Genomic DNA, 15,119 nt, shown 5'->3' with positions numbered 1-15,119 from the left:
AAACAAATTGAAGAATATTTGGTATTAGTTATTGTATAATAATAAGCAATAATTAATGTAATTAACCAGGTGTGGAAGTACATTTGGTTTACGTATAAGTTGATCAAATTGTGCACAAATTATACAAGTATGTGTATTAGAGTTTTTTTTTACATTTATTTTTATCAAGTTGTATGACGAGGATAAATATCAACTTATGTAACAATTCATTCTTTGACTAAGTTAAAAATTGCAACTAAGCTAACTTATCTGAAATTTTGACTATGCAAGTTAAACAACTTGCAAATAGTTGTACCAGTCTTGTAAATTAATAAAAACCATTTACCTCATATTTAATTATAGACCAAACTTAAATTCTATAATATTCTTTCATTTATTCGAAACTTCATTATGCACCTAACATCTAGTTATTTTTATTAACTTCTAAAAAGAAAAATTTTACCTGTTCTTTTTACATATATCATATTCTAAAAAAAATATCAAATATTGAGTATTTTAAAGTGTTTGGGTGCTTAACTTATGCTTTATGTACACAAAGAAAAAAACTAGACAAAAGAACAAAAAATTTTCATACATTGGCCAAAAAGCAGACAGCAAGGGAGATGTTTTGTATGATTTGGCAACTGAATATAAGAGCTTATTGGGAGACTACTCTACCTTATAATAAATACTAGACATGAGATATGTTATGCTGTGGCCAGGTTGAGCCAGTTTTTTTATTACGCAACTGACAAGCATTTTGAAGCAGCATTAAAAATTCTGTAGTATCTTAAAATGTGCACTAGAAATATATAGGTTTATTTTTCTCTTTTACCATTAATCTAACACCATTCGGGTTCTCGAACAGTGACTTAAATATTAGTTAACTTAAATCTCTTAGAATATGTAACTATAATTAGCCAAGTTAGTAGAGTGAAGAAAGCTTGTATGGTGTGATTCTCATTTTTCTGTTTGAATAACACAAAGCCAATTTCTACTGATGCAAAATTCTCTCTTCTCCTTCTTCATTATTTCTTTTTATCTTCATCTTTCAGCTTAGCATCTGAGTTCACACCATAGAGTTTATGAGAGTTGTTTCACCTTCATATATACTTATCTTTTTTACACATATACCAATTGAAAAGGCAATCATTTTTGAGATTCTGCTTTTTCTCAATACAGTTTGTTTTTTGCCAACCACCATCCACAAGAAAAAAAAATGAACTTTTTATTTTAAAATAATATTAAAAAGACAATAAATACAAAATTATTTTATTTAATTTAATACTCATAATAATTAATAAATGTAAAATAAACAAATTAGACTATTTTAGATTATTCTTTTATTTTAAAAATATTTTTGTATTATTTTATTGGTCTCATATATATTTTTGTATGTGTATAAGTTGAAGGGAAACGCTTAAATAAAATTTAAATAGGATCGTTATTAGTAGTTGTTTATTAAATATATTATCTACTAACTTTGTAGAATTCTTTTATAGCAAGCTAGCTAAAACTTCTTTTTCTTGCTAAGAAAATGATGTATTAGATATGAATGAATTGGAGAAATATTTTTTTCTCATAAATGTTTGATAGCTAAAAAATAGTTAAAATTTATCTCATCATTTAATATTAGTTAATTATTACAATAATTAATAATATAAAAAAATCTGACTGATTTTTTGCCTCTTTAGTTTTTTTTTTTCCTGAGAATGATTATTTTGTTGGATTAGAAGAAAAACTATGCCTCCAATTGTATTATAATGTATGTTTCCAATACAAATGAAATTAATAATGGTAGAGTAAAAACCGCATATTCTTCTTTATATCCAAGTATTGATGACAATTTAAGTTTTGCATGAATTATCCTACGTATTTAAGATAGTGTTTGGAAGAGAGATAAAGATTAAAATAAATTTTTGTATTATATTTGGTGTAAAATAAAAGACATAGATTGAAATAAAAATGAAGTTGTAATTTAATTTGCACAAAAATAAAATTAGAATTAATTAATTAAAATTAAGTATTTTAGGTATAAAATATTATTAAAATTTCAGTTTCAGTTCTAAAAAATTTCAATCTCCTATGTCTCTACTTTTTTGATATACTAAAATACTGAAATTTGGAGACAAAAACTGAAATTTTAATACCAGTCTCTAAACTAACAAACATGATACTGAGTCTCAATCTTTTCATCTCCGTCTCAATACCTCAAGACAAACGCTACCTAAGTGTTTACAAATGAATGAATAATATAATTAATTACTTTGAAGGATATATATCATAGTTAAAAAAATCAAATAAAATGAATAATGAACAAATTGAATAGCATATATGGGGATAGGGAAAAGCAAGATGCATATATAGATATAGATGGTTATGTAATTATGTTTATTTATTTGCATGGTTAAGAAGAAAAGCACGTGAATATAAATGAAAGAGGATAGAGAGTTAAGAGAGATTTTATACTAGTTAGTTATTATTATATTTTTTAAAAACACATGGAAAAGCATATATATGAGATTAGAGAGAGAGGTGCATGATGATATAGAATTTGTTAGCATTGGATCCTCTCTCTCTTTCTCTCTCTCTCTCTGCCTCCTTTTTCTCCTCCATATTGAATCCATCGTCCTTCCTTCTTTCATAGGATTCTATCATCTCATCCATCAATTTCTCTAACTAGCTATGACCACACCCCGTTGACATTTTTCTTTCTTCATATTCAACACACTAAACCCCTTTCTTTCTTTCTTTCTTCTTCAATTCTCATATGGCAAATTCTTCATCCAATCTTTTACAAGTGTTTCTCCCTGAGAAACAGCACCTCATGATCATGGAAACAGTAGAAGAAGATCTTCTTCATGGAGCTCTCAAACCCATCAAGATTGTTCCAGAAGAGGAGGAGAAAGAAACAGAAGAAGAAGAAGAAGGGTTCAAGACTCCAACATCAGAAGAACACAGAATCCCAGCCATGGTTGAGTGTCCACCTGCACCCGCAAAAAACAAGAACAAGAAACGCACCAAACACTCTTGTTATTTTAGCCGCCATCATCATCACCATCGATTCCAATCTTCTGTTATTCATTACTCCCACCAAGACATTGAATCTTTGTTTCCCGCGCTTCATCATCTCCATGGCGGTAACAACAAGAAAATCAAGCTCTCATAGATATCCATCTTCACTAATTATTAATTAATTTCTTGCCACATATCCAGCTAGCTCCTCAGGGTTTCTAGAAAATTCCTACCATTAAAAACATATATACTTCTATATTGGTACGGTTTTAATTTTCATATTATAAGAATTAAGATGTGTATGCATATATGTCTGCTGCACTTAGTTATTATTGTTATTATCAGCATAGATTTTGTTTCAATTTTATGAGTGCTGAGGATGATGATGAAGGTGGACTAGTTAATTAGTATATATGAATTTAGGGTACATAAATTTCAGCGAACATAATAATGAATTGAAGCAGTTATTATGAATATTTTTGTGATTGGAATTTGGAAATGAACTTTGGATTCCGAGAATGATGAACATGTTGGTGTGACAGTGACACTTGATGATAATTTATAGGCATTGACTTTCTTAGTTTATGAAATTAAATGAAAAATGGGAAGCATTGACTTCATCTCAGAAACAGAAACCCATGCGGATGTTTCCCAATTCCCACCAAAAGTAGCAGGGTTTAATTAAAATTAATTATTAGTCTACGTTACTATTTTATTATTTATTGCTCTACCGTTACATATAATCAACAAAAGTGGTTTCGCAACAAAAAGCTGCCCAAAACTTTATTCGTGTAATTAGTAAGAAATGAACTCTAATGTTATAACGTTTGATTTTTCATGTCAATGTAAATAAAAACTAAAAAACTCTTTAGTAGATAATTCTATGAATAATTCTCTGTATATATGCATTTAAAAAAACGAGAGAGAAGAGTTCTCTAACTAACTTATGCATTAACAAATTCATTTCAAAGAAAAATGCTGGTTCATACAAAAAATGATTAGTGGTATGGTATTATACAAACAGATTTTCGCCATTTTTCACAAACTCAAGTTGATCTGCTGCTATTTAATTTCATTGGATAAAGACTTTATAGGAAAAGAATCGTTTAAAATAAGGAAACTGGTAGAGTAATAAAGCAATTATTAAATTTTTAACTTGTATCATATGGTTGGGAGTGGATCTCTCTAGTGACTCAAGTGTTTAATCTAATTTTTTATTATATTCTCTTTTTTATTTAATTTTGGTCCCATTTATAGAATTAAAGATGAAATATCACACTTTATTTTCTCAAATATTTTTTTTCATCGGAGAAGATCCATTTCCTATGTGAACCTACAACCTGAATTAATTTAAAAGTGATTAGATTCTAGATAAACCTGACATGACTATATAACATGCACATTGGCTCTCAACTTGAGTTACTATACTTTAGCAAACATCATGTGCAATTATATTTTTGTTTTTCTCTTCTTTTTTTTTTTTTTTGGTGAACTGTTTTTCTCTTTTTACTTCTTTTACTCATGCCATGCTATTGTTTTGGTTCAATGGATAAATATCTTTGGGCCTAAGATTAGCCCATTGGAGATTTGATCGGCCCATTCCAAGACAGATAAAGCAGAAAGAAGCAAAATAATGGATCCAATCTGGGTACTATGATATTTTGGTATACAAAATAATGGACTGGACAAAATAATGATTATCCATATTCTTTTTATTATAGATAGACTTTTTAGAACATAATTTGAAATGTCCAAAAAAAAAGAAGCAAACATAATTAGAAAAAATGGTCACTAGTCCATTTAAATTGCATATAACAAATTATTGGCTAGTGACAAACCCTTAAATAGAACTATCGCAATAAATTAGTTATTGGCATGTAGAAAACTTAAAAAAATGAAAAAGAGAGAAATCAAATTACAATCGAACCCTTATATCTAATAAGAAACCTGTTCACATAATACAAAGGAGGAGTTGCTTAAGGCTTACAGATTATTGCTTAGATGTAATTGTTTATAGGGTGAGGTTTAATTTCTAATTATATTATAGTTATACAACAGGGATTTTCACAAAATAATTATGTAACTTAGCACTCAATTGAATGCATATGCTAAAATTTCCATACTACTCTTCAACTAGAACAGTCAAACAAATTTATGAATCGTCTAATCACTGAATTATGCCTCGCTTAAATACGATAAAAGAAACTTTAGACATTAGACATAGCATGGCAGGATTAATTTATAGATAATTTGAATTTTAGTTACTTGTAATTTTGTGTGCTGCTGACACAATAATTAATAAAAGGGAAGTAAGCTGTAAATAATTTTGTTTACTAGGGCCCTTGGCTTGGAGCATTTTCAGTGTACAATACAATAATAGCGTTACGCTTTTTTTTATTTTTTTAATAAAATAAATAAAAAATTGTCGGGCATTGAGCATGGTTGTTCTGAGAAAACGACTACACGTCTACACACATTACTTTTGGAGACACTCGTCGTCATCTTTCTAAATTCTAACACTTACTCAAAATAATTTCTCCTTCTAACACTTTTCACAAGATCCTTCCTTAATTAATTATTAATACAACACCACTTTATGACTTTAACAATCCCCTAATCATATGGTTTCTCCTATAATTAAGGTGATTAGGCCCTCCTCCTCCACTCTATTCTCTAAGTCAAATGAATCTCACCTTTCTCTTATTTCGGGGAAGAGATAATTGCACTACTATATATATATATTACATTTAATATTATTTATTAATTACAGAAATAATTAATGATAATTACTAAATACAAAATAAAATAATTTCAGACTGAATTAAACTAATTTTTATTGTCTTCTAAAAATGTATATAAGTTTTAATTAATTAACATAAAAAATTTATATAAAATTTAATTATGATTATAAAACCGATATTTTTCTGTCAATTTATCAAAATTATAATGAAAAATTGATCAATAATAAACAATTAAAAATTAATTTCCGATATTTCTTCTTATAAAAAATAGAGAGTTATTTATCATTTCAGTAATGTTAATAAAAAAATAGTCAAAATTTATTTTATTTAATATTTACTAATTCTAAGTTAAATAAGAGAAGTTCTAACTGCTTTCGATTAAACAAATATTTTGGTTATCCTTTATTGTTTATCTTAATTAATGTTACTGGAATGAGTAAATAGGAATGTAAAATCAAAATGAAGAGTGTCACAAAATATATGTATGTATGTATATTTTAGGAAAGTGGTTACTAGATTTGTGAAACTTCCAAAGTGGGCATATAGGGAATGGATCCTTTCTAGTCTCCACAAGTATGCAACTGGAATTCATACCTTACTCTCTTCTTCTCTTCTTCTTTGTGTTCATTTGAAGTACGGTTTTGCCAAGGACACCCTCATTTACATGAAAGCAAAGTTTTACCCTTTTTACCACTACCTACTAATCATGAAAACCAAAGCAACAATTCATGATTCCTTCTTCTCAAATCTGACACCTCAGGTGTCGTACCCACCTTGCTTTTTTTCTAATTTTTTTATTCTTTTATGGGACTTTAATAAAATTGAGATACCAATAATATCAACATCCTTGTTTATTTCATTGTTATATTGGAGTGTTGGATCTTTTCTTTTCTTTGTAATACATACATAACATTATCATTATTCAATTGATTGATGTTTAAGAAAATCCATGTCATTATTCAGCACGTTACATTCTGCTTCATCTGATGAGAGGTCGGTGAAAAGTTGCATAGATAAAATGACTTTTTAAATAATAATAATAATAAAAAAGGGAAGGGAATGGTATGGTACGGTAGGTGAATGTGTGTTCCCATATCCGTAGTAATTGCTGAGAGAATTCATGTGGCTAGACTGACATTGATTTGAATAGAATATGCCACAAAATTTCTCTATTTTTTGCACTGCAATTGCATGCTTGTGTGTGTGGATCAGGTTGAGGACCCTGCATCAATAGTGTACAAATTTATCATCTTCTATTCTGCTTCTGTGCATACCACTACTACTCATACTCCTACTGCCACAATTCAATTATCAAAATGCAGTTAATTTAATTGTTATTTTTATTTACCTTTAGCTTCAAGTAAATAATATAGTTTTGGACCACGATTGGTTAGGTCTACTTGCATTGTCTAAACTATGAAAGTTGAAGGCTGTAGATTCTAGAGCACTAGCTAGTTAAATAAACAAAAACAAAACGAAACTAGGATGACATAAATCTTTCAATGGGATATATCATATAAAATACTTGTGCATTCAATTTTAATTGTCACTACATACATAAACTTTTTTAAAGAAATTACATGCCTATAACATGTGTAGCTATGTGTTAATGTTGCAAGTGTGAGGAGTGATGAAATTAGTCTTAAAATGAAGAAAGTAAGGAAGAGTGAGGAATTTATAAGATGAGAGACTCATTAACTTATTACCTTAAGGTTTTTGAATTGGATGCGATGATTAACCGGTCTGAGTAAAGGGTATTCAAGGTAAGACGATGGTTAACCGGTCTAGTACTCACAATTGGAGGCATAATGGAATAATGTATGAAGAATTTATAATTAGCACATATAATTGGATTCAAACTCAACTTTTCTAAACCGCTTTATATCACAGTATCTCTTCATGTACACTTCTAAACCATGATATCCTATCGCGATTTATATATAATTGCAAAAGTTACATTTGTGTCTTCCTATTCAAAAAGTTGTAATCTAGTAACTTTTTTCTCATAACAATTTAAATGAGTAAATTACTCAAATTACTATGACCATCTTGAAAAAAAAAGTTTTTTTCTTCTTTTTGTGTTCCTCTGTTAGAGGTTGATCATTTTTCTTTTAATTACTATCTTTTTAGGTAGTATCATTTGAGGTCTTATATTCCCTCAATATTCAACGATGCACCTAAATTTTTAAAGTTAGTAAAATAAATATGAAATAGCAACATTAAATTTGAATACTATCCTTCTGAAAGAAATGTACAATAAGGGTATTCAGGAATTTTAAGATTCAGTTAAAAATAAATAAATTATTCGACCCAAAATGTAAAGATAGTACTGTACTAATCAAAAGGGAAAAAAAATGATGCTGCGTGACATTTATAATACAGGCATTGACATTTTATTGTGTACTACTCCTACCAGTCTACTATTCATTCTCAAAATGTCACCATGCATGATAAACTAAGAAGCATGGGCAGCAACACAGACTTAATTTTTTACAAAACAAGAAGACAAAGTATGTATATAAAATATAACACTAGAGCTTTGCTCTAATTATATGCAACAGAAAAAATCTTGGATTGATCTATAAAAATTGAATTTGTCTCACAAAATTAAGTTATTTATCTGAAAAGTTCTCTATGGCCGGCTTTCGGTGCTTAATGTCACCATGCATGGGCAGCAACACAGACTTAATTTTTTACAAAACAAGAAGACAAAGTATGTATATAAAATATAACACTAGAGCTTTGCTCTAATTATATGCAACAGAAAAAATCTTGGATTGATCTATAAAAGTTGAATTTGTCTCACAAAATTAAGTTATTTATCTGAAAAGCTCTCTATGGCCGGCTTTCGGTGCTTAATGTCACCATGCATGGGCAGCAACACAGACTTAATTTTTTACAAAACAAGAAGACAAAGTATGTATATAAAATATAACACTAGAGCTTTGCTCTAATTATATGCAACAGAAAAAATCTTGGATTGATCTATAAAAGTTGAATTTGTCTCACAAAATTAAGTTATTTATCTGAAAAGCTCTCTATGGCCGGCTTTCGGTGCTTACTCAGATTCATTACTACACCCCATTTATATCATCAATATGTCCCTGCTGTTATGAAGCAACAGAAACAGTCACTCATTATTTGATCAATTGCTCTAGAATTAAAGATGTATAGTCTCAGAGTTATCTTCGTGACTGTCTTCCCCCTCAAAGTCCTAATGACTTTTGGACATAGTGGACTGCATCAACAGAGATGCCTAACCCGTTGAAGAATGCTGACCGTAATCCTCAATTGCTTGTCATCATTTGTTGGAACTCCTGAAAAACTCGCAACCAGTTGATTTTTGAAGGTTCTACTTCAATGCCGTCTGCCATTCTAGCAAACTTTGTCAACTTACTCCGTGAAATCCAAAGATCTCCCCGTTTAGATCGTCTTTTATATGAGACAAACTCTTAATTTCATTCAATTTGATTTATCATTCTTTCTTTTTTAATATTTTTTTTTTCGACGATGTACCGTTGAATGAATATCTCTAATATATTATTTTTAAAAAATTTTCACTTTTTATTATGCTATCTTATTTTTAAACACTTTTATATTTTATTTTTCAATAATTAATAAAATATAACTTATTATCTTTAAAAAAAAAATATATTAGATACACAGATACTATAATTCAAAAAAGTATTGGTGTTACTTTCCTATACGGTAAAGCTTGTAATATTTAAAAAATAAAAAACATAAATCAAAATTTACAGTATGGGAAGCAGATAAATAAATAAATAAATAAATAAATAGTACTGTTGTACTATGTATAAATAAATAAAGTAACCTGATCTCGTGTTGGCTAGTGTGACGCTCGCTTACTCAAAATTTTCCAAATCTGTGAAAGTTGAAAACGTCAATGTTCAGGGACAAGAGAAAACGATGCTTTTATTTTTAAAACCCTTTTTTTATTTTTTTTTATCTTCTAAAATTTCGAGAAAAAAATTTGATTGATTTGATGGATATTCATATCCACTGACTTCTGAATTCGTTTAATCATCATACATACATATATATACATACAAAGATACACGTATGCACCTTTTTTCTTTTCTTTTTAGTGTTTAGCATTATTGCATTATATCGTACATTGTACGCTCCTACTTTGATTTTTGAATATACAACCACTTTGATTTGGATTCTAATGGCTAGATTACCAAATTCTTAATTATTTCATCTGTGACAAGGTCCCATGTGTGACCCACTTATCTAGATATTTTTGCATCTTACTAGTAATATATTTTGATTTGAGTGTGCAAATTCATTCATATTTTATTTATGCAGCAGACACATAGACAAAGACCAATGCAACTAAGTAAAACCTATTTTATATTATATTGATTGATGTTGGTTTGAACTGAAAACTGAAAAGTACTAGTAGTATATTAGTTATTCTCTCAGCTTCAATTTAATTAATTAATTAGACATTAAAAGTTTTGATATTTTGAGTGAGAAAAAGAAAAGTGTGATCTTGAATAAGCAAGGCCCTGGATGACAGGAGTGAGTATGTGTTATCCTTTTCAGTTTTCAGATTATTGATGTCTGATAGGAACAGTGTCACTTGGCATTCAACCCAAAATTATTATTGATCCTATTCTGTATTCTGTTCATTCATTCATTCATTCAGTATTGACAGTTATTGGATCAATGATGCTAGTTGTGCATGTATATCAACATGCATGTTAGATCAGATGACTTTTTCTCTGCCACCTGACACATTAACTTGTCCTCATTCTTTCTCTGTTAATTCAATTCATCACATCACACCCAGGCCCTTTTCTGCTTTTCCTCTCAAAATTGTATTGAAGGGCACTTATAAAGAATTTAAATATGCTGAAGAAAACAATTGCCACGTGATATTATTGAATATTTTGATACACAGAAACAAATAAGAAGCAAATACAATACATTTTCATATGATCTTAGACTTTCTGGCTACTTTGCCGAGAAAAAGAATTTCTCACTTCACTTGAATACTTAATTATACACAATATCCATTTGATTTGATCATGCCCAAAATCATCGATGCAGGTGATGCTTCTTCATTCTCAAGTAACTTTGCTTACTTCCCAATATATTACATTATACAGTATATCATTCTTTCCATGCTTTTCATTTTTTCTTCTTCATCAAGCAACTTGTTACTTCAACATTTACCAATTTGGTGAAATATTGATATCAACAATGCATCACTGTTGCTTGTTATCAACCCACTCATTTTCAGCAACAACCCTTCCGGAGCTTCGGCTGCCCACCTTTCCGAATGAACCGACTGCGGCGGCAGGTAATCCCTTGTTGAAGCTGCTGCTACTGCACTCATTGAAGTTCCAGGACTTCCTTGACTTGCTGTGCTTGGAACAACTAATTTCGACACTGTCTGGATCAAAGTCGTCGTGGTAATCTATCTTGATAACTGCCAGCCTGGCGATGGTGCTTCGGCAGAAGGGGCAAACTGGTGCCGTAAGCGAAGCCGTGACAGGGTTCGGCTTATTGTGGCAGCAGAGTGCTAGTGTGCATTGTGCACACATTTGGTGGCCACAATCTTGGACTTCAATTGTGCAAACTTGCTCAAAGCATATGCAGCACAATTCTGTCTCACTCATCTGAAAAACATTACAATATCCCACAATAAGAATGGTTCAAGCCAAAAGCTATAACAAGTTTCTCTCTCACTAGAGTGTAAAAAATGATTGTTGCTGTTAGAAAAGTGTGTCGACTTGGTATACGAGGTAAAATGTGTACACAAAAACATTTGCTTTATTTGAATTTCATAATTGGGACATTAAATAGGACATCTAAGTGTAGATGCAGAGTATAATGGTGTGGGACAGCACAAAACACAATGTCTATAAAGGCTTTGATTTTTCTAAGGTGTCTCCTTTGGTTTGTTTTTATGGTCAAAAAGCAAATCTCACATTGAAAATCCCCCATAATGACCTTATGCATGATTGAACAACATAGTAAAAGATATAAAACTTAAACCTTAAATATTTGATGTATTTGCAAACTATCCATATCATTAGCTACCTGGTTTGACTCAATTCAAATGCATATCTAAGAACTTGATATAGATTTAAAGGGTGTAAAGTTACCTCTGAGATATTATCATCTGCTCCATCAGAGTCCGAAGGAGATGGAAGAGAGTACTCACTTCCCTTCAAGATGTTTTTCTCCCTTTCTCTGTTTGCATCCATCAGTGCCTGCTCTAATAGCGCTTTGGCCTCCGGATTAAGCTCACTTATTACCTTCAAGGGTGATGGCCAAACTAGAGGCTCTGCAGATGCAGGGTTTAACAATGCTGCACATGCACCATGTTTGTGTTTCAGAGCAACCACATGAGGTATTCGCCTGCATCAACATGCCGTACCGCATGAAAATATGAAGGCAATTCTAGTCACTTTGAGAAGAACTAAAACTTATAAGAACATGGTCAGTTAGATTATGAATCCATTCTAGTAGTCTAATTATGAATGCCAACATTTTTTTAAATGAAAGTATAAGTTTAATTGGGCAAACCCCTCAAAATAAACAACATTCGCTTTGACGAGACATTTTCACACACACATCTCTAGTAGTAACATTTATGTTAAAGAAATGAAAAATTACCCAGATGCATCGCGCTGAAGACGATCTGCACCCCATGCCAAGAGTTTCCGGACACAATCAAGGGACCCTGCTCTAGCTGCCAGATGAAGAGGAGTGCTACCAGGACAGCTGCAAGTATAGCAAACACCAATTCATCATCGATTTCTTGCGAAACAAGCGAATTGATCGAATTCAAGCCAGTAATCACAAAGAAAACTCTGTGAACACCAAGTCATACCTGTATCTTCCAGTTGCAGCACAAACAAGAGCTCCACTATTCAATAGAATATGTACACATTCAGCTCGTCTTTGTCGCGCTGCTAAGTGCAATGGTGTTGCACCTCTACCATCTCTAATATTCACAAACCGTGCAAACCCCCTACAAAGTTAAATGAAATTAGTGTCAACTTTTCGATTTCAAATTCTTTGAAGCATCATGAGAAGTTCCCAATTGAGGAAGGAATTGATGCCTAATAGAGGAAAAAGGGACCAACCAAGATGCAGCCACTGGACTTGTTTGAGCAGCAGAAAGAATTGCCTTGAGGCAAGAAGAATGACCATAGTAAGCAGCATAGTGCAAGCATGTTCTGCCATAATGAGTATCAAACAATAACACCTGAAATTCAAAAATTACCATTTAGCTTTTTCCTTTTCATCATAATTAAAAAATCAAAATCAAGAGAAATTTGGGAAATTTCACACACATTAGCACCAGCTTCAAGGAGCTTTTCCACACAGGCGATCTTGCCGTGCATCGCTGCCAACATAAGTGGAGTCTGAAGCGGAGTTCAAATGCACAATGCAACAAAAAACAAGTAAGACAACATTTAAAAAAAAAAACCTACATGATGAGAGAACCAAAAAAATTAATAATAAAATTGAGAATAGCATTTATAGAAAGGCACCTGCTTTTGGCGATTCAACACATCTGGATTCACAGATCCATCCAAAAGCCTAGACAAAATCTGAAACTCAAAAACAGAAACAAAACATTGTGAGCAGATACATAGAAAAGGAGGAATTTTGAGAGAGACCCAGAAAAAAAGATCGAAAAGGGGAAGTGAATCTAATAGAAAGAGAAGACCTGAAAGTGGCCATTGGCAGCAGCAATGTGAAGGGGAGAGTGGCGGTCATAGACAGTGGTGTGGTGCATGAGAGTAGGGTGTGTTTGAAGCAGAGAAGAAACGGTTCCAATGTCGCCATGCTGAACAGCACGGAAGAGACCATGTTCATTGCCACTAGCTCTGCAACTCATCCCCTGACCCATGTTGCGCCACCCTTTTGGCAGAGAAGATAAGGTGGTGGGTGGGTGGTGGAGTTGGGTTTAAATCTAAGAGTGGAAGAAAGTTTTCACATTTATGGAGGTTGGGGGTTGTGAGTGAGTTTGAGTTAGAGTTGGAGACAAGAGAGAGAGAAAGAGGGGTAAGTGTGTCAGAGCAGTGAGTGAGTGAGTTGGCTTTGGAGATCCCTCAGAAATGCTACTAACATTATTACATCCTCGTAGCTCTTAGGTCACTCATAGGGTAAGCTCTTTCTTCCTATATCAAAATATCACTACTAACTTAGGACTTGGATCATTGCCCAATCAAACTCATCATATTTTTCTACTCTCTTCAAATATTATTTTACAATCAATTATTCTCGGTAGAAATTTAGATGCACTTATCAATGAGTTATAATTTAAATAATATAATATTTTCATACTGAATTAAGAGATAGTGAATTTAAATCTTAGAGAATGGTTCTTGTGCAATAAAAAAAATTAAATACTATCTAATATTTAATTTAATTTTTTATTATTTTTTTTATTTAATTTTAGTCACACTTAGAGAATTAAAAATAAAAAATTACATTTTATTCTCTCAAATATTTTTTTCATTGGAAATTATCCATTTTTCAAATCTCATTATCTTTAATAAAAAAAACTTAAATACACTTATTTTCACCTGAATTTCTATAAAATAATTTGATATATTAATAAATTTTAACTATTAGTTTTCCTTTTGAATTTGTGGTGTTTAAATTTAAATTGTATATATATAGAAAAATAAAATTAATGTTAAGAGGATTAATCTTTAAAATTAATCTTTAAATTTAAGTTTTACACGAAATTAACTACACTTAAATTTTTATCTAAATTTATTAATAAATAATTTTTTTATTCACTTGATTTTGACGTTAAAAAGGGGGTTATGGTTAATTAGAGTATGTAATAAGATCTGAGTTATGATAATTGATAATCAAGTAGAAGGCTAATCAAGTACTTATAAAAATAGATAGAAAATGACATGTGTTATTGTTTAATACATTAAAAGGATGAAACATAAAGCAAGTGAACATGTAAAAAAGGAGACCCAAAAATGGGTTTGAACTTAAAAATTCAAAATACGCGTCTTCCATTTAATTATTTTGAATGGGTCTTGGTATTTCTTTCGCTTTGTAATGGACTAATAGTCTTGGAAAATTCTTGAGTATCCATCCATTCAAGTTATAGTCAAAACTGCAACCTTTAAAAGATAATTGTCAAAACAGCAACCTTGGTTGATGGATCACATCATATTATGAATGTCTTCCGTAGACCATTCAATTCAATTATACTATTAATCCCTTTCTTGGATATATAAATAAAAACAACAACAACAACAACAACAAAGCCTTGTCCCACTAAGTGGGTCGGCTACATGAATCAAACGACGTCATTGTGCTCTGTCATGTATCATGTCTACAGAGAGACCGTTTACATGTAGATCTCGT

The 15,119-nt window shown here is 31.0% G+C and overlaps 1 protein-coding gene across 1 annotated transcript; it reads right to left on the bottom strand.

The window, feature by feature from the left end:
- Positions 1–10,611: 10,611 nt before the first annotated feature.
- Positions 10,612–13,903, bottom strand: LOC112787664 (putative E3 ubiquitin-protein ligase XBAT31). Its single transcript, XM_025830383.3, has 8 exons — positions 13,450–13,903; positions 13,271–13,330; positions 13,070–13,141; positions 12,860–12,981; positions 12,604–12,744; positions 12,387–12,494; positions 11,873–12,128; positions 10,612–11,383 (listed from the first exon to the last, which is right to left on the bottom strand). Exons 1-8 carry the CDS (start codon positions 13,630–13,632, stop codon positions 10,970–10,972), a joined length of 1,356 nt encoding a protein of 451 aa, XP_025686168.1. The 5' UTR covers positions 13,633–13,903; the 3' UTR covers positions 10,612–10,969.
- Between the last annotated feature and the right edge of the window lie 1,216 nt (positions 13,904–15,119).

Source organism: Arachis hypogaea, chromosome 3, assembly GCF_003086295.3.
Source record: "Arachis hypogaea cultivar Tifrunner chromosome 3, arahy.Tifrunner.gnm2.J5K5, whole genome shotgun sequence".
NCBI classification, from domain to species: Eukaryota; Viridiplantae; Streptophyta; class Magnoliopsida; order Fabales; family Fabaceae; genus Arachis; species Arachis hypogaea.
Note: the sequence above shows the minus strand (reverse complement) of the source record. Positions and strands in the feature narration are given on the sequence as shown.